The following is a 24,642-nucleotide window of genomic DNA, read 5'->3' on the forward strand; positions in this document are numbered from 1 at the left end:
GAAGGGAAGGGAAGGGAAGGGAAGGGAAGGGAAGGGAAGGGAAGGGAAGGGAAGGGAAGGGAGAATCAAGCAAGAAAGTTGTTTTGAAATGTCTACACTGTAAGGACTACTCTTTGATATACAAAGTACTCAGTGCTATTTACGAATGCTTTTTGATTTTTAATTACAAGGACCTTCAGGTTTTAAGTGTAAAATATGATATCTGGGAGGATTTGAAAGGTGGACTGCATAAGTCCAGCCAAAGGCAGGAAAAGCAAGGCACCATTGCAGTAAAGAAATGATGTGGTAACACACTGTGAGTTGAATTCAGTCGTTCGCCTGTCTCACTAACAATCTAACCTGCTTCAGTTTACTGTGTTTCTCCCTTAGTATAGCATCTCTTTACAGACCAAGTAATGTCCTTCCAAACCTGGCTGTCAGGGATTTTAACTCATGGCCAACTAAGAAGCCTGTGTGCTCATTAGCCTGCATTACAAAATGAAGAATGCTAAGCCTTGGCCATTGTAAGATTGAAATAGACGTTTACCCTGTAGTTTCAAACTTTTGTTCTATCTCACATGCCTGAAATAGCTATTCCTTTGCATTGACTGAGGGGTCAGAGAAACTTGTGAAGGAGCCAAGGGTTACAGCACTTGTCATTATATTGTTGGGGCAAGCACTTTGTAAAGTCTCTTGCTGTGGATAACATTGAGTGAGCTGCTGTTTGTTTATTTTAGTTTGTAGTAGTGTGGGTGTTAAACACTTGATTTAAAAGAGTCTGTGATTGAAGATTGTGTGAATGAGATACAGACTGAACCAGGCTAGAGGTTGCCAGGTGTAGATATGAGTTTAATAACCAGATGATCTTCTTCTTCTTCCTCCTCCTCCTCCTCCTCCTCCTCCTCCTCCTCCTCCTCTTCTTCCTCCTCCTCCTCCTCCTCCTCCTCCTCCTCCTCCTCCTCTTCTTCCTCCTCCTACCTCTTCTTCCCCTCCCCCCTTCCCTTTCCCCCTCCCCTCCCTTCCTCCTCCTCTTTCTTCACAAAGATGTTTTGAGCATTACTTTGATTACACTGAATAACAACACTAATCTGTCTTTAAAACTCTTTCTAGTGCCCCAGGTTCTTCAAAGCTGCACAGCGTTCATCGAGAGGTATGGCATTGTGGATGGGATATATCGTCTCTCTGGCGTTGCCTCCAATATCCAGAGACTTCGGTAAAACTCTATAGCACTTTCTTTTTTATTCTTATTTAACTCATCAAATTAAACTTATTTCAAAAACAGCAACTATGATAACCATGATTATCAGTAACATGGTTGAGATAAAACTAGGAAAGAATACCACATTATTCTCCTCCTAAATGACATTTCATTATCTGCAGTGTCCCAGACCCATGCTTGCTGACTTTCTCAGTGCGTCAGTAGTATTTTATCTCTTTGAAGTGTTGGAGGAAGGCCAGTGGGATGGCTCAGCAGGTCAAGACATTGCTAAGTCCTGTGACCCAGGTTCCATCCTGGAGTCCACACAGTGGAAGGAGAGAACACACTTCCATGTTCTGCGTGCATGTGCCTTGGCGAGTGTGTCAAAGTCCAAAAGTAATATAGGAAATGTAATGATGTGAAGAAAAGTGAGGGTAAACCTTTAGGGCTAGAGAGCTTCTTGTTTTAATATTGAAGTTCTGTCCTTAATTTCACATGGATATCTGACAAAAGATGGCCTCTCATTTGTTTAAGTCCAAATATTGGTTTGTTATATGTAATAATTTGAAGGAAGCAGCAGCTCTGAAGTAGAGGGGACCATTTTGGGCTTCTGCTTTCTGTTCTGTGGTGTATATTTTCTTCTCTTCACTAAAGTAATTGTCTTTGTCCTCTGTCTTGCTTAGTCATGAATTTGATTCTGAGCATGTCCCCGACCTGACAAGAGAGCCTTATGTTCAAGACATCCATTCTGTGGGCTCCCTCTGTAAGCTGTACTTCCGAGAACTCCCAAACCCTCTGCTCACCTACCAGCTATACGAGAAGTTCTCTGTGAGTACCGGGTGGGATAGATCCTCTCAAGGTCTCCATGGAGTTTTGTTGTGTGTTTATTCCTAGTGTGCTTTGGTTTATTTTCATGCAAGAATTAGTTCTGTGCTGACAAAAGACTCCCTGAACAGCAACAGTTAAGTGATCTGGGTCTTTGAAGCTTTCAAATTGTGTTCTCTTCTGGCATTGAGCCACTCACTCACCATGCCTGGCATTGAATAACAGCATGCCTTTTAACAGTGGCAAGTGAGCGCCACAGCGTGTGGGGACAGTGTGCCTTCTTGATGCTTCCCTTTGCCCCAGTGAGATTGCAAGTCAGGAACTCCCATTTGGACTAGCAGAGCTCACTGCTGTGGTGGGTTGTATCTGTTACAGGATGCTGTTTCAGCAGCAACAGATGAAGAACGGTTGATAAAAATCCATGATGTCATCCAGCAACTCCCCCCACCACACTATAGGTAAGTTATGAATTGGCAGATAAATAGTAGCAGCCAGAGGCTGAGATTTATATTAGGGTCTTTGTGGCTCATATGTGAATGATTATTTCTAATAATAGAATGCATATTATTGTCTTTTGGTCACTGTCTTTTATTGGTTTTAATCTCTGTGTAGCTAGGGTTCCAGAAGTGTTGTAGATGACTGAAGGTGTGTGTGTGTGTGTGTGTGTGTGTGTGTGTGTGTGTGTGTGTGTTTGTCTGTCTGCATGTCTGATTGTGTAGTTTAAATTTAAGTTGATTATTTTATTTGCAGAGATATTCTGCTCAGTTATTTCATCTCAGTGTGCACAGGGTGGTTTAGATAAATATGATGAACAAAGACGTTACACCTGAGTAGGCTTTTCACTATGAAAGCAGATCAACTGCCAGGTTCTGCTTCTGCTGCTCCTGGAGTTGCTCAAGCCATCTTTAGGTTTGTTAATGCCTTGTTTTTATGCTTTTAAATCAATGTTCAGGCTCTTTCCTGTTGTCTGTAAGAAACGTACAGGCCAGTGACCTTCACACTGCTGTCCAGTGTCTGTTTCAGTTAGCATGCTGTATTTCATTTCCCAGAACCCTGGAGTTCCTGATGAGACACCTGTCTCTCCTAGCAGACTATTGCTCCATCACAAACATGCATGCGAAAAACCTTGCCATTGTGTGGGCACCAAACCTGCTGAGGTAATTTGTATTTGATTTATGAACTTTAAGGAATGCATTTTCTTGAATTAAAAAGAAAACCTTGCATCATTGTTCATCAAGAAAAGAAATTAACAAGTAAAACGAACTATTATTGTATTAACATCTCCCTAAAGCAGCCGTCTAGGTGTTAGCTAAGGGGCTGTAAAAGTACAATTTCTTCTGTGGGTATCTTTGTAACTTCTGTGCTACAGAATTGCGCGTTAAGAGATCTCTCACAACTCTGATGGTACCGTCATTCACCCCACAGATCAAAGCAAATAGAGTCAGCTTGCTTCAGTGGGACAGCAGCTTTCATGGAAGTGAGAATTCAGTCTGTGGTTGTTGAATTCATTCTCAATCATGTGGATGTGCTCTTCAGTGGCAAAATCAGCGCTGTCATGCAGGAAGGGGCAGGTATGGCTCAGATGGCTTTTCCTTGATACCAGGAACAGGTTCCTAAAGAAATGGAGAACTTTGCAATTATTATTTCACCTAATACTATGTGAAAGTGGTAGAAGACAGCTAAGTCAAGTCTGTTATAAACTCAATGAATTGACAGTAACTTGATGTGTCTATATAGTGGGCACTACATATCAGACTGTTTTGGTATAAATTCATTACACATTAAAGATATCGTGCCTTAGGGCTGGAGAGATGCTTCAGCCGTTGAGAGCACTGACTTCTCTTCCAGAGTGCTCAAGTTCTGTTTCCAGCACCCACATGATGGCTCACAACCATTGGCAACTCCATCCAGTACCAGGCGAACCAGCACCTCCTTGCCGCTTCCATGGGAATGTGTGCAAGTAGAGCACAGACACAGGCACAACACCCATACAAAAATAATGAAAAGGATTTTAAAAAATGTCACCTCCATTATCAGTATATATAAAGGGATGAGATAGCTAGGCATGGTGGCTCATGCCTTTAATCCCAGCACTCGGGAGGCAGAGGCAGGCAGATTTCTGAGTTCAAGGCCAGCCTGGTCTACAAAGTGAGTTCCAGGACAGCCAGGGCTATACAGAGAAACCCTGTCTCGAAAAACCAAAAAAAAAAAAAAAAAGGATGGGATGGGATAAAGCAGAAAGAGAAAAACGTTCTTCTAAAACTAAAAACATCCGAGTGATCACCTTTATCTGGTACCTTTTAAGAAGCTAAATTAGATGGTTGCAGAATCTCACTGTGCTCTGACATGTCATTCAATATAAAGCACTGTGATATTTATTATTGAAAAACCTTGAAGAAGAGTTGAAACACATCACTAAGTAGAGAGTGAAGGTGGATGGACAGACTGATGCACACATGCAATGCTGACATCATTCCTTTTCCTTCTGAAGTTTCTCTGTCAAGGCCCAAGTCCCTGCTGGTCTCGTCTCCATCTACCAAGCTGCTGACACTGGAGGAAGCCCAGGCAAGGACGCAGGCTCAGGTCAGTTCTCCTATTGTGACGGAAAATAAGTACATCGAAGTTGGAGAAGGGCCTGCTGCGCTGCAAGGGAAGTTTCACACCGTCATTGAGTTCCCACTTGAAAGGTAACATACCTGAGTCCTGTTTTAAAATATGCTTTCACAGCTACAGATAATAGAATGCTTTAAAATTACTATTTTATTAAAATTGGGGCAGTTGTAGAAAAATACTTAATTGAATATAGACACTGAACCCTTTCTAGGGACCAATAAAAATTATTCTTGCAAGACTTTATAAGTGTAATAGAAAAAAAGTTGGTTGTACCAGGAAAATTGCTAATATAAGTGATATATATTAATTGCATGAGGTTGGCTTTTCTCTTTGAGAAATGTGACTTAGAAACGTAGACATAAGTTATGCTGAAATAGCTTATTCAGAAAGTAATGAATGCTTAGTGACTTCTCTTGACACTGGCTCTTGACCAGCAAGAGAACCACTGGTAACTGAGACATGCAAACCCTCCCGCCCTAGCCCAGACTCACCTGGTCAGGAACTGGAGCCTCCAGTGCATCCTGATGAGTGCAGAAGCTGTCATGATCCCAGAGAAGCTGGGAGCGGGACCCACAAAAACTTGACGAGGCTTTCGTTTCACTGTACAGTTTTGGTTGTCACTTGGTTTCAGGGACTTGAGCACTATGAAACTCACTGCTGGTGTCCCTCTGAGGTCTTACCCTCACTGCTTCTCTAAGGAAATGCTAGTAACAGGGTGTGGCTCCCTTACGAGGGCTGTAGGAAAACGAATATATGTGCAAGTTAGTTTGGATGTTTCTGCTGCCCTTCTTTTTTTTTTTTTTTTTTCTTTTTTCTTTTTTCTTGTTTTTGTTTTTTGAGACAGGGTTTAGGCTATAGCCCTGGCTGTCCTGGAACTCACTTTGTAGACCAGGCTGGCCTCAAACTCAGAAATCCCCCTGTCTCTGTCTCCCAAGTGCTGGGATTAAAGGTATGCGCCACCACACCTGACTCTGCTGCCCTTCTGGCTGTGCTCGTGAACATAAGGATCTTGTTTCCTTAGATAATATAACCCTAATAAAACCTCAATTTCCCTTTTTCCTTTTTGGGTATCCTTTATCTTCATTTTCTTTCTGTGACTAAAGAGCCAGAAGTTGGCACATGTCTTTCTTTATCAGTTCTGAGTTGGTCTCAGCACCTTGCTTTCATATTTTAGTCCCTGTTTTACAAAGAACAAATGTCTTTAAGTAGAAATTCAAAGAGTAGACATTAGGATGTAGACAGGCTTGGGTTTCATGAAATCCTGATGTCCTCACACGCTTTCACAGAGTTAAGGAAATTGGTTGAACTTCTTAGCTCTTCATTTCATCCGGTTCTTGTGTAGTTATCTGGTTTTAAAGGTCATCTAACTATACACAGGAAGCTGGCTCTTATGCTGGATCCCTGTCATCCCTTCTGTCCTGCTCTCCCCTCGCCTCAGTTGTCCTATACTGTCTTCTTTGTGGAGGCTTATTATCAATGTCTTTTTTTGCACTTTTTTTCAGACTGAGGTGCATGTGGTCTTTGAAGCTGTAGTTCTTGTTGCTCCCCACATTAGCTCCCATGCCTTGCAGAGCTGTGCTGCACTGTACACCGCAAGACTCCTCTGCTGCTCCCATCGTGCCTCTGCAGGCTGTCCCATTCTTTCTACCGTTTGTTCATTTCTTGTTCTATAGGGAGGGATAGAGCCTTGGTTATATTAGTACTGCTAATATTAGTACTGCTTTTTGTTTCATAGGAAGAGGCCTCAGAATAAGATGAAAAAATCTCCTGTTGGCAGCTGGCGTTCCTTTTTCAATTTGGGGAAGTCCTCTTCTGTCTCCAAACGCAAGTTGCAGCGTAATGAGAGTGAGCCCTCAGAAATGAAAGCCATGGCTTTGAAAGGTAAGCACTGAGCTGCCCTGTCCTGCGTAGCAGACTGCCTCGTGGCTTCTGGCACCTACCACTGTCCTCACGGCCGACTTCTCTGGGTGTACCTTCCCCATGCCATCATGACACACCTCACTGTAAAGTGTGCATAGTTGTGTGGCACAGCTGGGTTGTCTGCATGTGTGATTGCAGTTTGTAAGATAATATCAGTTACATAGAGAAGAACTCAGTTTCTTAAGAAAACTGTAGATATTACACACACACACACACACACACACACACACACACACACACACACACACCAGCAGTGCATTTGTGTCATTGCTTCTCTAGGGTAACATAGCTTGTATAGTGCTGGTAATAATACTACTGTGTTATGTACTTATTTTTATCTTTAGTTTCATATATTTAAAATTGACAAGTCTGTGTTTCAGCATACGTTTCAAGTTTATAACTAGTTTCACCAGTGCCATTTTCCTACATGACTAGCCTATGGAGTACTGTGTTCCATCAGACAGATCTATGACTGTTAAGCAAATTACTCTTTAAAATTGATTTTAAAACTCGTGCTCTGTTGCGAACATGTTCCTAAACTAGAAAACCTAGTAGCATTTTTCTCTTAGGGACTATTAGAAGTAATGCCCAGTTCACTTACATCACACCGTTTACAACCATGTATTACCCACATGTTAGATATAATACTCAGTTCATTTCCATCATACCGTTTACGACCATGTATTACCCACATGTTAGGTATAATGCCCAGTTCATTTCCATCATACCATTTACAGCCGTGTATTACCCACATGTTAGATATGGTGGCTCTGCAGAAAGAAAATTAAGGTAGTGCCCTGCCTTCAGAGTCTAACTAGAGAGCCTTCTATATGAGAAAACGACTCCCAATATGCAGTTACAGCTGAGGGAGAATTTTATGTTTAGCATCTTTGGCTGGCATTGTCAGTTCTTATGGAGGTAGGATGGTGGTCAGGAATGCTAACTGTATTTTAGAAAATTAGTGTTTTATGTATACGGATGCCTTGTTTGCATTTGTGTGTGTATACTCCATGTGCCTGGTGCTCATGGAGGACAGAGGAGAGTTGTGGATTCCCTGGAACTGAAGTAATAGTGGCTGTGAGCGCCTGCCATGTGGGGGCTGTGAATCAAACCCAGGTCCTCTGAAGAGCATCAGTGCTCTTAACCACTGAGCATGCTCTCCAGCCCCAGGAAAGAGAACTTTCATCTTGGGAGTTGAAGAAGGTACAGTTCACCCGATCTTTAAGGCGACTGAGAGCCCTTTCTCAGGAGATGAGAGCAGGCTGGGGAGAGGGGCAGCTTGGAGAAGAGATTTGTAAAGAACTCAGAGAAACTATTGTCAAGAGAGGAGAGCAGGAAGAGATGGTTAGGGAGGTCACAGACGGTACAAGAGACAGAGTTCAGAGTAGCTGCAGTTTGTTGTGCTTGCTGTCAACAGGTCAGAAAGACATGGAACTTTAGCAGGTAAGATTAATGTGTACCATAAAAATAACCAGTATTCTTGGGGCTGCTGTTACTAATTACTACAAATTGAAACTGGAAGCATGTGTATGGAAACAGTCTGAAAGATGTCACCTCGCCTGTGGTCACTTGAAGTTCACCCTCCTGTCTCATCTATCCCCTTACGGCTCCCAGCATCTCTTGCCTTTAAGTAGCACAACTCCATGTCTTCATGGAGCCTTCTTCTCTGTGTCTCTTTGTCTTTTATTTTCACCATCCTTGAAGATAGGAGTCACTGTAAGATGTCATCAGAGGGGCTGGAGGAGTGGCTCAGTGGCTGAAAGCTCTTCTAAAGGACTGAGTTTGCTTCCTAGCACCAGGAACTCAAGCTCCGAGGGATCCCTTACCCTCTCTGGCCTCCTAGGTCACTGGCACACTCACATGAACATGTACATATGAATAAAAATAGGATTTGTAAAGACATCACCCAAGGTTACCAAGTTGGTCTTTTGGAAACATACAAGAAGGGAATATTTTAGTTCACCTTTGTGCTCAAGTTCGTAGGCTTTGGAAAGTCGTTGTTGTTGTTGTTGTTGTTTCCACATGGGAAACAGACTAATGCAGCACTTTCCATACTGGGGTGGTAAGTTGAACATGACTGTCAAACGCACAGCTCATCACACTTGGAGATACAGTGTTGCTAGGGAAAGCCCAGACCCTTTAACTGTGTAGTCCTTAACAATCACAGGTTTTACACTGCTTGGTTTTTATTATTTAGGTGGCAGGGCAGAAGGAACCCTCCGTTCAGCTAAAAGTGAAGAGTCCCTTACTTCTCTCCATGCAGTTGATGGTAAGACTAAAGTGTCCTCGGATGGATTACATACATACACACATATGCAGCAATGTTATGAATATATACTTAGCAAGAAGGCTGTGAAATATCACTTCCAGTACTATTGACATTAAGTATGGTTCAGTTAAAACTCACGGATATTTTAATATGGTGTGGTATTTTGGCAACAAATGCTGCTTATGTAAAATGACTGAAATGTTTCAAACATTTATATTTCTCAGTGCTTAAAAGTGAGTGTCACTGTTTCCTTTAGATTTGGTAACAGGAACAGCTTTGAGACTCATTTGTTAATGATGGGTGGTCTTCAAGGGTCATTAGTAGTTAGACCTGACACCTTAAAGTGAGTCTGCCTGCAAAGGACCAACATCCCCTGGCAGATACTGGAGGGAGGTGTGGTTACAGCGTAAGTTAAAATTCAGAATCAGACTTTATGAAAGCAAGTGTTGTGCTAAGCTGTGCCACTTGGGTTTGCTTGGAAAGTGAAAAGCCTGTGTTCATTGGAAAAAAAATGGAAGGATTTTAAGTGTGTGAATGGAGTGCTTTATTAAATGTGTGTAAATACTTTTTAATTAGGAAGAAGTTTCGTTTCTTCTTGTCTGGGTGCCAGAAGGACATTTCCCCATAACAAACAGCCTTTTGTTACAATTTCATACCCAAGGCACTGTTTTCAGTGATGACTTCTACCTTGCAAGTCAAATATGAGACCAGTGATAAAATAAGACACTAAGAAAGTAGAAACGTTTGCCCAAAGTCATACCAGTTGTCAAGGTTGAATTTGGCATACAATCCAAGAGTCCCTTGCCATTTTCTTACCCAGGCTGTGGATCAACTGTAGTGCATGTGCTTGTTAATTAGCGATTTAATTAGAAGTTCTCTTGCCACAAATGTAACTGATGTTCGTACACCCAGAGACGGTTCATGGAAGGAGAAATTAAAATTGCATGATTACTGCTGTACTAGCTAGGTGACTCGTGGTGGTGCTGTGTGTCATGCTCTGACATTGTTGGCCATTTTTACCAGGTGATTCCAAGTTGTTCCGACCTAGAAGACCCAGATCCAGCAGCGATGCGCTCTCTGCCTCTTTCAATGGTGACGTGCTGGGGAACCGGTGCAATTCCTATGACAATCTGCCCCACGACAATGAGAGCGAAGAGGAAGTGGGGCTGCTCCACATTCCAGCTCTTGTGTCTCCTCATTCGGCTGAGGATGTTGACTTGAGTCCACCAGACATTGGAGTGGCCAGTCTGGACTTCGATCCCATGTCATTTCAATGTAGTCCTCCGAAAGCTGAGCCAGAGTGTCTGGAGAGTGGTGCTTCCTTTCTGGATTCATTAGGGTATACCAGGGATAAACTGAGTCCCAGTAAGAAGGATGTGGAAGCAGGTGGTAGCCAGTCACAGACTCCAGGAAGCACTGCAAGTTCTGAACCTGTGTCTCCAGTCCAGGAGAAACTGAGTCCATTTTTTACCCTGGACTTGAGCCCCACTGATGACAAGTCTTCTAAGCCATCTTCATTTACAGAAAAGGTTGTTTATGCTTTCTCTCCGAAGATTGGACGGAAACTAAGCAAATCTCCTTCCATGAACATATCTGAGCCTATTTCAGTGACTCTCCCACCTCGGGTATCAGAAGTCATCGGCACTGTTTCCAATACTGTAGCTCAGAATGCATCACCTATATCTTGGGACAAAAGTGTGGAAGAAAGAGATGTCATAAATAGATCCCCCACCCAGCTAGGAAAGATGAAAACAGGTGAGAGAGAGGCACAGGAGACCTGTGAACCAGAAGCACAGCCCCTGGAGCAGGGGGCAGCTGAAGAAGTAGAGTTGCCAGGGACAGAGGAGCGGCCTGTCTTGAGCAGTCAGAGCAAGGCTGTGCCTTCTGGACAGAGTCAGACAGGTACCGTTTGTTCTCCTCCGTTCCTTCTCTAAGTTAAAAGGGGTCTTCCATCCTGTGTGCCATCTGTGCCTTTTCAGAAAGCCTTCTCCACAGCTAGGCTAGAATCAAAGAATGTTTTTCTGAGTGGTGCTGAGGGCTCAAAGCCTCAAACTAAAATGAAGCAAACAAAACTTCCCAAAAAGCCCATGGTCCTGCTGCGAACCTTCACAAAGGACCCCTAACTCTCTGGACAGTCAGAACTCATGGATAAGTTTTGCACAACTGTGTAGCTCTTGATTCTGTTTTCTCTTCTAATGCATATTATATTCTAGCCTTACAAGTTGACAAGCGAGTGTAGCAGTGTCACCACAGTCTAAGCACTGGAAGCTTGTATTCTAAGTGACCTTTTCTAAGTCAGTGGAGGCCCGCTTCCCCTCCACCCTTTGTAGCAGTTCAAGAGGACTTGCAGCCTTTAACACTCTGGTAGTTTCCCTTTTGAACCAAATGTGGTTTCAGCAGCATTTGCATGTGGGATAGAAGATCATGGATTGCCATTTTGAAATATGGAAGGCATATTTTTATGTTTTTAGTGATCACATGGGGAGTGTTTGGCTTTCCATGTAGGGTAACATAAGCTACCTTTTCATTCTAATTTTTTTTCCCAATTTCCCACTAGGAGCAGTTACCCATGACCCCCCTCAGGATCCCGTTCCTGTCAGTTCAGTCTCTCTTATCCCACCACCACCGCCTCCGAAAAATGTCGCCCGAATGTTGGCACTAGCGTTAGCTGAGTCTGCACAGCAAGCCTCAACTCAGACACTGAAGCGACCAGGGGCTTCCCAGGCTGGGTGCACTAGTTATGGAGACACGGCAGGCGTTCCATCTGAAGAGAAGCTGCCGAGTTCCTACTCTAGCCTTACTCTAGATAAAACCTCTTTCCACACGGACCGACCAGCAGAGCAGTTCCACCCGCACATCAATGGACTCGGAAACTGTCACCAGCCTCTCCCTGAGACAGCAGCTATGGGAGGTCCCACCCAGTCCAACACAACTGACTCTGGGGAGCAACTCCCCCAAGTAGACTTAATAGGGAATTCGCTACATCGAAACCTTTTATCTGGGGATCCAGAAAAGGCTAGAAGCACTTCAGCTCCCTTAACAGACTCAGAGAAGTCTGATGATCATGGAAATTTCCCTGAAGACCACGCTGGGAAGAGCAGCGTGTCCACTGTCTCCTTTTTGGAGCAGGACCAGTCTCCACTTCATTTCTCATGTGGAGATCAGCCCCTCTCTTATCTTGGTACCAGTATGGATAAGCCCCATCATTCCTCAGAACTTACAGACAAATCTCCCATGCCTTCTACTTTGCCTAGGGACAAAGCCCACCATCATCTCTCTGGGTCCCCTGAAGAGAATTCCAGCACAGCCACCATGGCTTACATGATGGCAACTCCAGCAAGAGCAGAACCGAGCAACACTGAGGCCAGCAGGGTCCTGGCTGAGCAGCCACCACCACCACCGGCTGATTTTGTGGCTGCCACCCTTCAGCGCACGCACAGAACTAATCGGCCCCTCCCCCCACCTCCTTCCCAGAGGCCTGCAGAGCAGCCACCAGTTGTGGGGCAGGTACAAGAAGCACCAAGTATAGGATTAAGTAATTCCCACAAGGTAAGCTAAAGAAGAAGTCAGTGAAGCAGTAGACTTTTTCCAAAGGTATGTCATTTGGTCAGGTGCGTTTCAGTCAGGTGGCAGGTTTCCGTGGATCTGCCATTTGAAGCAGGAGCTCTCTGCCTTTGCCTGACTGTTGGCTTTGTGTAAAGACAGAGCAGCCGGTGACTGCAGCTTAGCCATGCTCGCTGCTTCTCCTTCCGGAAGCACTCCCGGAGACACTGGCAGAACAAGGCAGAGGCAGCCCAGGGCTGCAGTAGTTACTGTCTTTTCCAGCTACCTCGCTGATCAGGTGACTGAGGGTGAGTCATGTACCACCCTGTGACTACCAGACCCTTGATGTCTGTATTAAAAGTACTTCATCTTCAGGGCTTTCAGAAGTATAAGGAGTGATGATATCTGGAGTTCTTGTTATTTTCCTGCTGTGAGCAGCCCTGTTGCATAGTTCGAATGCCTGCATTGGGAGGGAGTGCTAGATACAGAGTGCCAGAGGGTTTTCCTAATTCCTACAGGTTTTTTGGTAACCTTAACCAAAAGGAGTTAGAATTCTGGTCCATCCTGGAGGGTAGTATTTGTGGAACTTACCTCCCAGGGACAGCATATTTTATCTGTGAGCCCACAGACAGGATGGACAAACGAAGAGGCAGTAAGCCCTCACTTGCTGCCACTGCAGACAAGTCACTTTGAAACTCTTCCCTGTATCTGGAGGTTTAAAACTGCTGGCTACATGGAACTGATTCACTTGGAAACTCCTGTCCGCTGATAAAATCAGCTGCCTTTATTAAATAAAATCTTCTTGGTGCTGAGACCAGTAGCAGGGTGTTTATTTTTAGGCCCAGCACTGGTTTTTGCCTAATCCTGTCATTGGTTCTGCACATTAAGATACCATTGGTGGCGCACGCCTTTAATCCCAGCACTGGGGAGGGGGAGGCAGAGGCAGGCAGATTTCTGAGTTCGAGGCTAGCCTGGTCTACAAAGTGAGTTCCAGGACAGCCAGGGCTACACAGAGAAACCCTGTATCGAAGGAAAAAAAAAATACCATTGTAGGCAGTCTCTCCTCACATTTAAACCCTAGCAGGAGTTAGCAAACACTACACATGTCTCCATAGGTAACAGCGTACTGTGTAGACACACACATACTCTTTTTTGGGCCATGGGTCAGGTAAAGTTCACGCTGTCACTCAAGTAGCCTGGGTTTACCCCTTATGAATGTATTAGCATTTGGCTTTGAGGGGTCAGTGTTAAACAACAGACTCTTAGCATCACTGTCATCCCGCAGGTCCAGGGAGCAGCTCCAGCTCCAGAGAGGCCACCTGAGTCTCGAGCCATGGGTGATCCTACACCCATCTTCGTCAGTGATGGCAGTGCTGCTGCCCAGTGTCCCATGGCTGCCTCTGCTCACCCGGGACTGCCTGAGAAGGTTCGGGAGAGCAGCAGGGCTCCACCACTCCACCTGCGTGCTGAGTCCTTTCCTGGCCATTCCTGTGGCTTTGCTGCCCCTGTTCCCCCAACACGGACGATGGAGAGCAAAATGGCTGCTGCCTTGCACTCCAGCGCTGCAGATGCCACCAGCAGTTCAAATTACAACTCCTTTGTCCCGTCGTCAGCCTCAGCGGATGATGTGATGGCCTTGCCTCTCCCTGTCTCACAGCCTAAGCATGCTTCTCAGAAGATAGCCTATTCCTCCTTTGCTAGGCCTGATGTCACCACAGAGCCCTTTGGTCCAGAAAACTGTTTGCATTTCAATATGACTCCAAACTGCCAGTTTCGCCCCCAGAGTGTTCCTCCACACCACAATAAGTTGGAGCCGCATCAGGTATATGGTGCCCGGTCAGAGCCACCAGCCTCCATGGGTCCTCGTTATAACACCTATGTGGCGCCGGGAAGAAACATGTCTGGACACCACTCCAAGCCGTGTAGCCGGGTTGAGTATGTCTCTTCTCTGGGCTCCTCGGTTAGGAATCCTTGTTGCCCTGAAGACATTCTGCCTTACCCTACCATCCGGAGGGTACAGTCCCTCCATGCACCCCCACCTTCCATGATCCGCTCTGTTCCCATTTCACGGACAGAAGTTCCCCCAGATGATGAACCAGCCTACTGCCCAAGACCAGTCTACCAGTATAAGCCATACCAGTCCTCCCAGGCCCGCTCAGACTATCATGTAACTCAGCTTCAGCCTTACTTTGAGAATGGACGGGTCCATTATCGCTACAGTCCATACTCCAGCTCTTCCAGCTCCTATTACAGTCCTGAGGGGGCCTTGTGTGATGTTGATGCCTATGGCACAGTCCAGCTGCGGCCCCTCCACCGCCTGTCCAATCGGGACTTTGCTTTCTACAATCCAAGGCTACAAGGAAAGAACGTGTACAACTATGCTGGTTTGCCTCCACGCCCACGGGCCAATGCAACTAGCTATTTCTCTGGTAATGACCACAATGTAGTCACTATGCCCCCCACTGCTGACGGAAAGCACACCTACACCTCATGGGACCTTGAGGACATGGAAAAATACCGCATGCAGTCCATCCGCCGAGAGAGCCGAGCACGGCAGAAGGTAAAAGGGCCTATCATGTCGCAGTATGACAACATGACACCAGCTGTGCAAGACGACTTGGGAGGGATCTATGTCATCCACCTGCGCAGCAAATCAGATCCTGGGAAAACTGGACTTCTCTCTGTGGCAGAGGGGAAAGAGGGCCGGCACCCAGCCAAGGCTGTCAGTCCTGAGGGGGACGAGCGTTTCTACAGGAAGCACCCAGAATCCGAATTTGACAGAGCTCACCATCACGGAGGGTATGGCAGCACACAGGCAGAAAAACCATCCCTTCCGCAGAAGCAAAGCAGCCTTAGGAACAGAAAGCTTCATGATATGGGTTGTAGCCTTCCAGAGCACAGGGCACATCAAGAAGCAAGCCATAGGCAATTATGTGAATCAAAAAATGGACCACCTTATCCCCAGGGAGCTGGCCAGTTAGATTATGGGTCCAAAGGGATGCCAGACACTTCTGAGCCAAGCAACTATCACAACTCTGGGAAATATATGACTTCAGGGCAGGAGTCTCTAAGACTGAACCACAAGGAAGTGAGGCTTCCCAAAGATCTGGACAGACCTCGAGCCAGGCAGCCACCTGCCCCTGAGAAACACTCCAGAGACTGCTACAAGGAGGAGGAACACTTCTCTCAGTCTATGGTCCCACCTCCCAAACCAGAGAGGAGTCACAGCCTAAAACTTCACCATACCCAGAACCTGGAGAGGGACCCCAGCGTGCTATACCAGTATCAGACACACAGCAAGCGCCAGAGCAGCATGACTGTTGTGTCCCAGTATGATAACCTGGAGGATTACCACTCCTTGCCCCAGCACCAGCGAGGAGGCTTTGGAGGTGGGGGCATGGGGCCCTATGTGCCCGCTGGCTTTGTCCATCCACAGAGCAGGACATACGCCACAGCATTGGGTCAGGGGGCCTTCCTGCCCACAGAGTTGTCCTTGCCACATCCTGACACACAGATCCATGCAGAATGAGCCCCGGGAGCAATAGAGTTGAAGCAGCCTCTGCTGGACAGTGGACTGTTCTATTTTTTTTTCCAATAACCAAAAAGATTTAAGAAAGAAAAAAAAAAAGCTACAAACCCCTTGGCCACATGAAAGAAGTATAATAAAAATAAATCACCACCTCTCCCCTCCCACTCATTACCGCCTCATCCATCTATAGGCTGTGTTGTCTGTCCTTATAGAGATCGGGATGATCGTAAAGTGCTGTGCTGAAAGCCTAGTAAAGAAGTTCTCGCCGGCCGCAGACCCTAGTTGCTCTATAGGGCTGATCTCTAGGACCCCAAGGACTGCCTTGAACCCACTGAATTTAACTGTGACCTTCCTTCTTAGCACTTGCAGCCTAGCTCAGAGCAGTTTGCCTCTATTTCCTGGTGGGCTTTCGCATTTCTTGTGTTCCCACTCCCCTGTACAGGGCCATGTAGCCTGCCCAGGTGGGCTCTCCACTCTTCTGCTTTCATTATTCCTGTCCACAAAGGAGTCTAGTATTCAAAATTAGAGAGGAGAAAAACTCCCCGATCCTTGAGCTATGTCAGTTAGACTGCTAGTGGATTAAAAGGTAAAGGTATTAGGATTCTCAATATTTAGTGCCACATCACTGTAAGTAGCAGGTCCAAGGTGAGCCATATTCCCCACTGTCAGTCATTGTTCACTTGACAGGGTGAGAGCTCCCAAGTTAAAGCTTAAGGAGCTTTCTTTGAAAGGTGAAGTTCATATGTATCATCAGTGAACTCTACTAGCATAGAGCATCACTAGTGCTTCCAACCTGCCTTCACGGCCCACAACAAGATCAGCACACTTCAGTGCCAATAAATAGTCATCCACAATATTCTCCTTAAGAAAAGACCACCGTGGTCTAACTGCATAAATAAGTTTTCTTAGGGATATAAATGTACACACTATTCTGTTTCTGACCTACAGTACAGATCCCTGGGAATTTGTAAGATCCCTAGAAGTTGTCTGTTAGGCAACTGTACATTGTTCATTGTCTATCCCTCAGTACACAGTCCTCATCCACTGGCATTCTGGGAGTCACGTGGTTTGGCTCCCCTCATTGTGTGGTCACAGGCTTGCTGCATTTGTCACCGACACCAGCATTTCAGAATAGTTCTTTCTAACTCTCTAGACATGTTAAACATGTGAAGACCCAGGACTTTCTTTTGAAAGTTGAATTCCTTATTGGGTTTGGGATGAGGCACCTATCTGGCCCAGCTTCCCTCTGGTTTTCTTGGCCCATCTCACCCTAGACAGTGGAGACTGGTAAAGCAGTCCTGTGTTTAGAAAGAGTTAGATTGGCATTTCGTTCCATAAATCATGATACTTGAGTTTTGTACATTTGTATCTTTTAAATACTCTGTAGGAGACACAGGGGATTTCATTCCATTTACTGGATGGTTGCTGCTCTGGCTTTTTAGAATGGGATTATCTTTTATTTAGAGCAAAGGGAGAAATCTTTCAAGAGGCTAAAGTCCTGCTGCTGTTACTGCTGTGAATTTGTGAAAGATTAGATTTATGGCAGTCTTTGTAATTAAATCATATAGTTTCATTTTAAGGCTATATATTTAAAAGTAAAGTTTTAAGAACACGTTCATATTTGGAGATAGTCTACAAGGTTTTCTTTATTTCCCAGATTGACCAGACAGTTACAATGAAGTCCAAAGCAGATATCTGGAAACACCAATTCATGCAAAGGTCTGTGGGAAGTTGGGCATCTGCATTAAAAGTGCAGACCTGACTGTCAGAGTGTCTGGAACCTGATGGGTGCCTCCATCTGGCATACAGATGTGTAGATGTGTTGGCAGACACTTTTTTTTTTTTTAGCCTTAGTCATCTTTTTTGTCAAGGAGGCAACTCATTGGCCTCTTGAAGACCACACCAGCCCTGAACACTATCCTTAGCAGCACAGCTGGAGGGATAGAGGCGAGTGCCACAGACAGTGAGACAAGTCGCTTCGTAACTTCAGGCCTTGCCTGAAGAGAAGTGCTACAAGGTCCAAGCCAATTTTGATATTTGTGGATTAGTTTGCTCCTGAAACTAAAGTCTCTTTGATAAATACTAAGGTTGATTCCTTAGAACAACTTCTTTATTAATGACATCCTTTGGGTTCAGAAATGTCAGGAAAAATATTTTAAAGATAGAATCATAATTCAGATTATTGGTATAAGTATGGAAACAAACTTTAGATAAAGTCTAAAGTGATTTACTGTGTGTAGCACCAGCCTTAACTTTGGATTCAGCTATTGAACATCTTTGCCCGTGTTTCTCTAATTCTGTGGGGGCAGAAATCGGATGGCAAATCACTGTGAGCCAGGTTACCTCAGTGTCGTCCGCCTCGTGTGTGACCTCACAAACACAGGAACTGAATGTTATTTTCAAGTGTTGGCGTGCAGCGTTATGGTCATGGAAGTGGAACTGCCTTACACATTAAACATAATCTCACCCCACTAGAACTTTTTCAGCCATGTCTCCAGATTTTAGCTTATGGACGAAACTCCATGGTTTGGTTAGATTGAAGCAGATGTTCCTAGGTATCAGTCTAGGAGCTCAGCTGGAAGCTCCAGGGGCATCATGTTCTTACTATTACTAATAAATCTAATCTGAGCCTTATTTCTTACTGAGTTCAGTTTCTTTTAAAACACACATTTATGTATTTTAAACGCTATTTGGAGAAGTCCCTGAGACAGTCCCAAGACAGGGCCTGCACATTTCTTACAATGGTAAAACAGTTTTTACAATGTAGGGTCAGGTTTAAAAAAAAAAAAAAAAAAATCCCAAGACTAATTCTGTGCAGAGGAGGAACCTGGAAGGTGAGCAGAGACAGGAGAGCCGGTTGTCAGTTTGGAAGCAGCAGTGAATTTGAGAGAAGGATCCTGTAAAGTCCATTTCTCTGTTCCAGCCCTATTGGTCACCCATTTAGTGTGATGGCAAAATGTCACCTGAGCAGAGAGTGCAAGAAAGTAATAAAGAAAGCTGAAGTATGTCAGAAAGTTACTTCCAAATGGTTAGAGGCATGTGATCGTCAGTACTGTGTGTTATGGAAATGTCAAGAATGATGTATTTTAATGTGTGCAAGATAATGTTGGTGTGCACAGAGGGTCTTTTCCTTATCTGATTAGTACTGTTAATGTTCAAAGATTAAAAAAAAAAAATGATTGTTTTTACAGTTTAGATTCTGAGATAGCGAAACCTGGTTTTCCACCACGCCCTGCATGAGAGACGCACCCTAGGAAGCCTTAGATCATACCTTTGAGTTCTTTAATTTATAGAGTGTTTTTTTATGTTTTAATATTTTTGTGAACTGGTGTAAATTGTTAATGCATATAAGCTTGTGTATTTTTGTAAATAGTTTTGTGATTTACTTCTTGCCCCCCTGTGTAAATATTTACAGTCTCATTTCTTCCAAACTTATTTGAAACTGAGTTGTGGGTTTGGGGTTTTGTTTGTTTCCTTGTTTGTTTGGCTGGGGTGGGGGGGGGGAAGAAGGGATTTTTGTACTTGAGATGGAGATATCTTGTGGTTTAAAGCAAATGTCCCACTGAAAGCAATTCCAATATCAACAGAATTATTTCAGGTTAAAGCAGACTTTGCGTATGTGTTTCCTTTTTGACGTAGTATGGATTAAGATGAGGTTGATGGGGTAGTGATGGAGTGTTTGGACTACGTGTTCATATCACATGGCCTGTTCGGTCAGACCGTGTGTCCACCGAGCTGTAGTGTGCTATCTGGCTACATTCCTCTCAGCTCACACACTCATCTTTAGAGCACAGGCCTTCTATCTGTTCTGGAACATCTAAGCAGACAGTGCCCTAGGGCATCCTTAACAGATCTGCTGTCTCCTGCTGCCTGATACCCAGAATGCAGTCCTCAAGAAACTCAACTGGCTTCAAAGAGTCCTCCAAAAGGGGCGTTGGAATGAAAAACACATGCCTTCAGATACATACAACACATCTCAGACATCCTGTTTTCAGAGTGATATAGCCAGAAAATAACCAACCTTCTAGACTCAGTTCCCTGTGGCAAAGCTGGGCGTGGCATACCCAGTGCAAGCAGGGTTTCGGTGAAGTAACTTGCTGTAGATGTGAGTCATGCAGCTAGCTGTCTGGTAGGCTGATGTCGTTTCACTATCAGCAAGAGTTGGGGAAAGGGGACCTTAATAACTAACTCCCAGAGATGAATCTTCTTCTGTGGGCTGTAAGTTCAAATCATCTTTGAGAGCCTGATGGAGCTCTGTCCCTTCTGCCCAGCACCGAGGAGTTCCTATATGGTCTGGGTGCCCCTGGCAGTCCACTCAAGCTGTGTATGCTGGAACAACCACACTCCAAATGAAGCAGAAAGATAGCATCCAGAGCTGAGTAGTGTTTCCATGGAAACTGGTCAGCGGAGATGACAGAAAGACGCTCTCACACTGCATGTTCTTAGTGTCTGTCATTCCAATTATTTTATTACCAAGTTTCCTTGAGACTGATGAAAACACAGGACTTGCCTCACCAGAATGTGTCTGTCGGGACTTGATGGTAAATTGCAGTGTCAGTGTTTGAAAGTTTAGTCATTTGTGTTGCTCTAGATAAGGTAGTTTACTGTAGCGCTCATTATTCACTGCAGAGGGACCTAGTGTATGTGCAAACACCGGGATTAAGACCCTTGGCCATACTTTTCCATGTTATGAGAACATACCTCCTAAAAAGAACGAGACTTAATTTTTCTATTTTAAATATCTTTGCTTCATATTCTCTCTCTCTCCGCCTCTCTCTGTCTTTCTCTCAGCCTCTCTCTGCCCCCTCTGTGTGTGTGTGTGTGTGTGTGTGTGTGTGTGCGCGCGCGCGCACATGCATATGTACCACAACACATCACAGGTATGGGGGGGGGGGGTCAGTTCTTTGCTTCAGTCTTGGGAATTCCAGGGATCAAACTCATCAGGTGTGACAGCAAACTCTTAACCTGCTGAGACATCTGAGCAGACCTATATTAAATATTTAGAATTATTTCCAGAGCATATTTTAAACTACAAATTATGATGCTGGTATACTTCAAAACAAATGATTCCACTGTGGTGCAGTGGTAACTTTGGGATCTCTTAAGACAGTTGGGATCTGAAATGTCCTTCTGCTGTTTGTATAGGCAAAGGGCTTTAGTCACCAGCTGTGGGACTTCACTATTGAGCAGTGGCGAATGACGTCTTGAAGAGGTGGGGCCAAGAGGGAGGAAGTTTGGAATGTGGGGGTGCCATGTGGTTCGAGACTCTGCATTTCCCCTGTTCATGGATAGAAAAATCCTAGATAGTGACTAGAGGTGGGCTAAGTGAACAGGCAAAACTCTGATGTTCATGGACCGTACAGCCTGACTGAACTGTTGAGTTCCAGGTTCAGTGAGAATATCTCAAAGGTGGAAAGTGACCCAAGAAAGCAACTAGCACTGACCCCTGGCTTACACATGTGCACACGCGCATTCTAGTCCATGAAGAGCATTCGACACCCACAGTTAAGATCGAGGATTTTGCAGATTCATTCAACTAAGGTTTTTATACACATCAATTAAAAGAAAAAGCCTGAGGTTTCTCAGCTGGTAGTTCCCCAAATATCTGATCCATAATAATCACCTAGAAAGCTCGAGTGACTAGCGGTGTACCCACATGGGTCTGGAGTCAGCCTCAGTGGGGTTCTGGTGTCAGGGCTGAGTGCTGATGAAGGCAGCCTAGTTCATAGGTTGATTCTCATTACAGGCACTTGGGTCTAGTTCATTTAACGGTACCACTTCTTGGCTCACACCTTGGTTTGCCATCTCTTTAGGAATACTGAGTGCTAGAGTTTAGACTTGAGGTGTTCTCTAAAGGCCCACATGTACTTGGCCTCCAGCCTACTTTCTTATTAGTCAGTGGTGGGACCTTTAAGAATTGGGCCTTTATGGAAGCAAGTCCATTAGGAATGTGAGAAGAGTATTCGGGTACCCGCCCAACAGACTTCTTTACCCACACAGTTCCATCATCATGATGTACTATGGTGCTGCAGCCCTGTGTCTAGATGGGGATAGTAATGTGTAGTAGCTACCAACAGTTTCTGTAAGGACTGAGGACACATGCCTCCTTAAAAGGCGTAGTGGGAGAGCAAGTAACAGACCAGCCAGAGTTCACCAAAACAGTGGGACACCACACAGCCACTAAAAGGAGGGGCATCCTATGCTAACACAGTTGCTTGTGAGGCCTTAATTCATTTCAGTTGTACTCATTTACAGTTTATTTCATGTCAGTCATAAAAGAAAGAAACCACTGTGCCGGGGGATAGCTCAATGACTGAAGTGCTGGCTGCACAAACCTGAGGCCCCCTTCTGCATCCCCAGCAGCAGGGTGAGATGCTGTGCACGCAGGGAATTCTTGTAAACCTCACGGAGGGAGGAGGCAGGAAGGTTAACAGAGGCATTGTTAACCTGTTAACAGAGGCCGGTTAACCAGTCTAACTGAATTTGTAAGCTCCAGCATCAGTGGGAGATCCTGTCTCAGAAAACAATGCAGAGAGTGATAGATGAATCTAATGTTGGTTTCTGGCCTCCACACCCACCCACATAGACAGGCATATATGCATACACACACACACACACACACACACACACACACACAGAGAGAGAGAGATGCAATTCAAAAGGAAGAGCCAGGTGGTGCTACAAACCTGTAATTCAAGTGCTTGAGAAGCAGAAACAGGTGAATCTCTCTGAATCCAAGGTCAGGTTAGTCTACAAAGTAAACATTAGGCCCGGCAGAACTATATAATAAGACCCTGTCTATAAATAAATTAAGTAAGTAAGTTAAAATTATTGCTGTTATTTTTGCATAGCTAATAAACTTTGCAAGAAAGGGATTCTGGTGTTAGATGTCAAGACATAATTTAGTAAAGATGAGATATCACAGTGAGTCTCTGAAAAATATAATTGCTTACTACAAGGTCTTAATAAATGCCAAAAATAATTAAAAAAAAAAGCTTTCCAGTGAAACCTTTATTTCCTTATTGACAATATGACTCCCGAACGGTGTCCATGTTCTGTGTCAGAGCTGTGTTTTCTGTATCTGATAAGTTGTCTATTGTAACGGTCCCAGGGACCGCAGAGCCATGACTTTTGCTGAGGGGTGCTTTTTTTTCTGCAGGCATCTGAGGCGTTGTCGTACTCCATTTTTGGCTCCATTGCTCATAGGTTCACTCATAACACAAGACAGAATGAGTCTATGGATTGCTGGAGAAAAAAATGCTTGGGAGAAGTGTGTGTGTGTGTGTGTGTGTGTGTGTGTGTGTGTGTAAATATGCTAGAAAGAGATGGCTCTACCTTCCTTTCCATACTGAGTTAATAAAACTTGGTGTTTCTCATTATCCTTAGATGTGCATATATTCTTCCAGATTTTACAAGAGTTAATAACATAAATGCTAGTCCAAAGAACAGTATGCACTAATCATGTTGAAAGTCTAATAGCACTAACAGCTAATTGATCAGTTAGTATGTACAAGGCTATCTTAAGTAGTTTTCATGCATTAGTCTTAACTCATCGGTCTTTCTGATCAAACAGTTATATGAGCTAGAATTCTTCAGCGCTATGAACACAAAGGAGCTGAGAGCAGATAGTGTAAATTATATACCTGAATCCATTCCCCCTGACACTCAACCCCAGGTTTTTGAGTCCAGGGCCTGCAGATTTTATCAGTTTCACTTCTGGCCCAATGCGTGTCTTCAAACACTAAGAAACCATGATACAGGAGTGCCTGGGTGACTGATGCTACTGGTCATTGCAGGGAGTACTATCCCTACCCCTCAGGTGACATAAACTAGGTTTTTGCTATAAGTAACAGCATCAAAATCTCAGTGTCTTTAACACACACGCACTCATACACACGAGTGTGTGCACATGGACCACGCATACACGCAAGCGTGTGCACATGGACCACGCATACACAGAGAGGCTTCTTTTTTGCTGTGGATGCCAGTGATTGGGTAAAAGTTCCCTGTGCAGACCCTCACCCCTTACATCCTTACTTTCATCCCTGGAAGCATAATTCCTGAGCCAGGGTGTAAGGAGCTGAATGTCGAAGAATATGGTGTGAGCCATTAAAATGAAGCTTGCCATGATGAAAATAGCAGAATGGGAAAAGTGCTTGCCATGCAAATGTGAGAATTTAATTCTGAATACTTAGAACCCATATACAGCACATCTGTAATCCCTGAGCTTCTATGGCAAGATTAACTGAGATAGGAGAATATCCAGGAGTCCATGGACCAGCTAGCCTGGTATATGCAAGAGCGAACAACAGCGATCCTGTCCTAAACTAGGTGGAAGTCAAAGATCAGCACCCAACATTGTCCTCTGACTTTCATAAGCATGTTGTGCTTGACATGTGACCACACATATGCACAAATGCTTCCCAGAAGCAAAGTAATGTTCCCATTCACTGGGAATGTGCCCTGGGAAGGCCACTAGACTGTGAGCTTGGCGCAACACATGGTTCTGTCACCTCTCATCCCATTCCATTTGACTCATCCTCCCACTGAATTCTGTAACTGGAAACACAATATCATGCAGAACACTGTTTTGACATTCTGCTAGCAGAGAGCAGCGATTAAAACACAAGATAGCCTACAGGAGTAATAAGGCTTTGAGAAAGAAAAAAAATGAGGCAGAATAGGTTAGAGATAGCAATGTATTCATCAATGTTGTTGCTCTTGGTGGTTCTCTCCCTCCCCCTCTCCCCCTCCCCTCCCTCTCCC

The 24,642-nt window shown here is 44.6% G+C and overlaps 1 protein-coding gene across 5 annotated transcripts in view; it reads left to right on the top strand.

The window, feature by feature from the left end:
* Arhgap32 (Rho GTPase activating protein 32) overlaps nucleotides 1–15,959 on the top strand; it is a 231,681-nt gene extending 215,722 nt beyond the window's left edge. For 4 of the 5 annotated variants that reach the window (XM_029543772.1, XM_029543771.1, XM_029543773.1 and 1 more), the window contains 11 exons: nucleotides 1,090–1,192; nucleotides 1,861–2,005; nucleotides 2,378–2,460; nucleotides 3,052–3,159; nucleotides 3,428–3,573; nucleotides 4,494–4,689; nucleotides 6,351–6,496; nucleotides 8,733–8,804; nucleotides 9,828–10,706; nucleotides 11,362–12,353; nucleotides 13,633–15,959. In XM_029543772.1, coding sequence (XP_029399632.1) covers nucleotides 1,090–1,192; nucleotides 1,861–2,005; nucleotides 2,378–2,460; nucleotides 3,052–3,159; nucleotides 3,428–3,573; nucleotides 4,494–4,689; nucleotides 6,351–6,496; nucleotides 8,733–8,804; nucleotides 9,828–10,706; nucleotides 11,362–12,353; nucleotides 13,633–15,876 — 5,114 coding nt within the window. In that variant the 3' untranslated portion in view covers nucleotides 15,877–15,959. The remainder of the gene's footprint in view (nucleotides 1–1,089; nucleotides 1,193–1,860; nucleotides 2,006–2,377; nucleotides 2,461–3,051; nucleotides 3,160–3,427; nucleotides 3,574–4,493; nucleotides 4,690–6,350; nucleotides 6,497–8,732; nucleotides 8,805–9,827; nucleotides 10,707–11,361; nucleotides 12,354–13,632) is intronic. The other variant, XM_021205915.2, reaches the window with a different exon arrangement.
* Nucleotides 15,960–24,642: the final 8,683 nt, after the last annotated feature.

The sequence above is a fragment of the Mus pahari genome, chromosome 10, assembly GCF_900095145.1.
Source record: "Mus pahari chromosome 10, PAHARI_EIJ_v1.1, whole genome shotgun sequence".
NCBI classification, from domain to species: domain Eukaryota; kingdom Metazoa; phylum Chordata; class Mammalia; order Rodentia; family Muridae; genus Mus; species Mus pahari.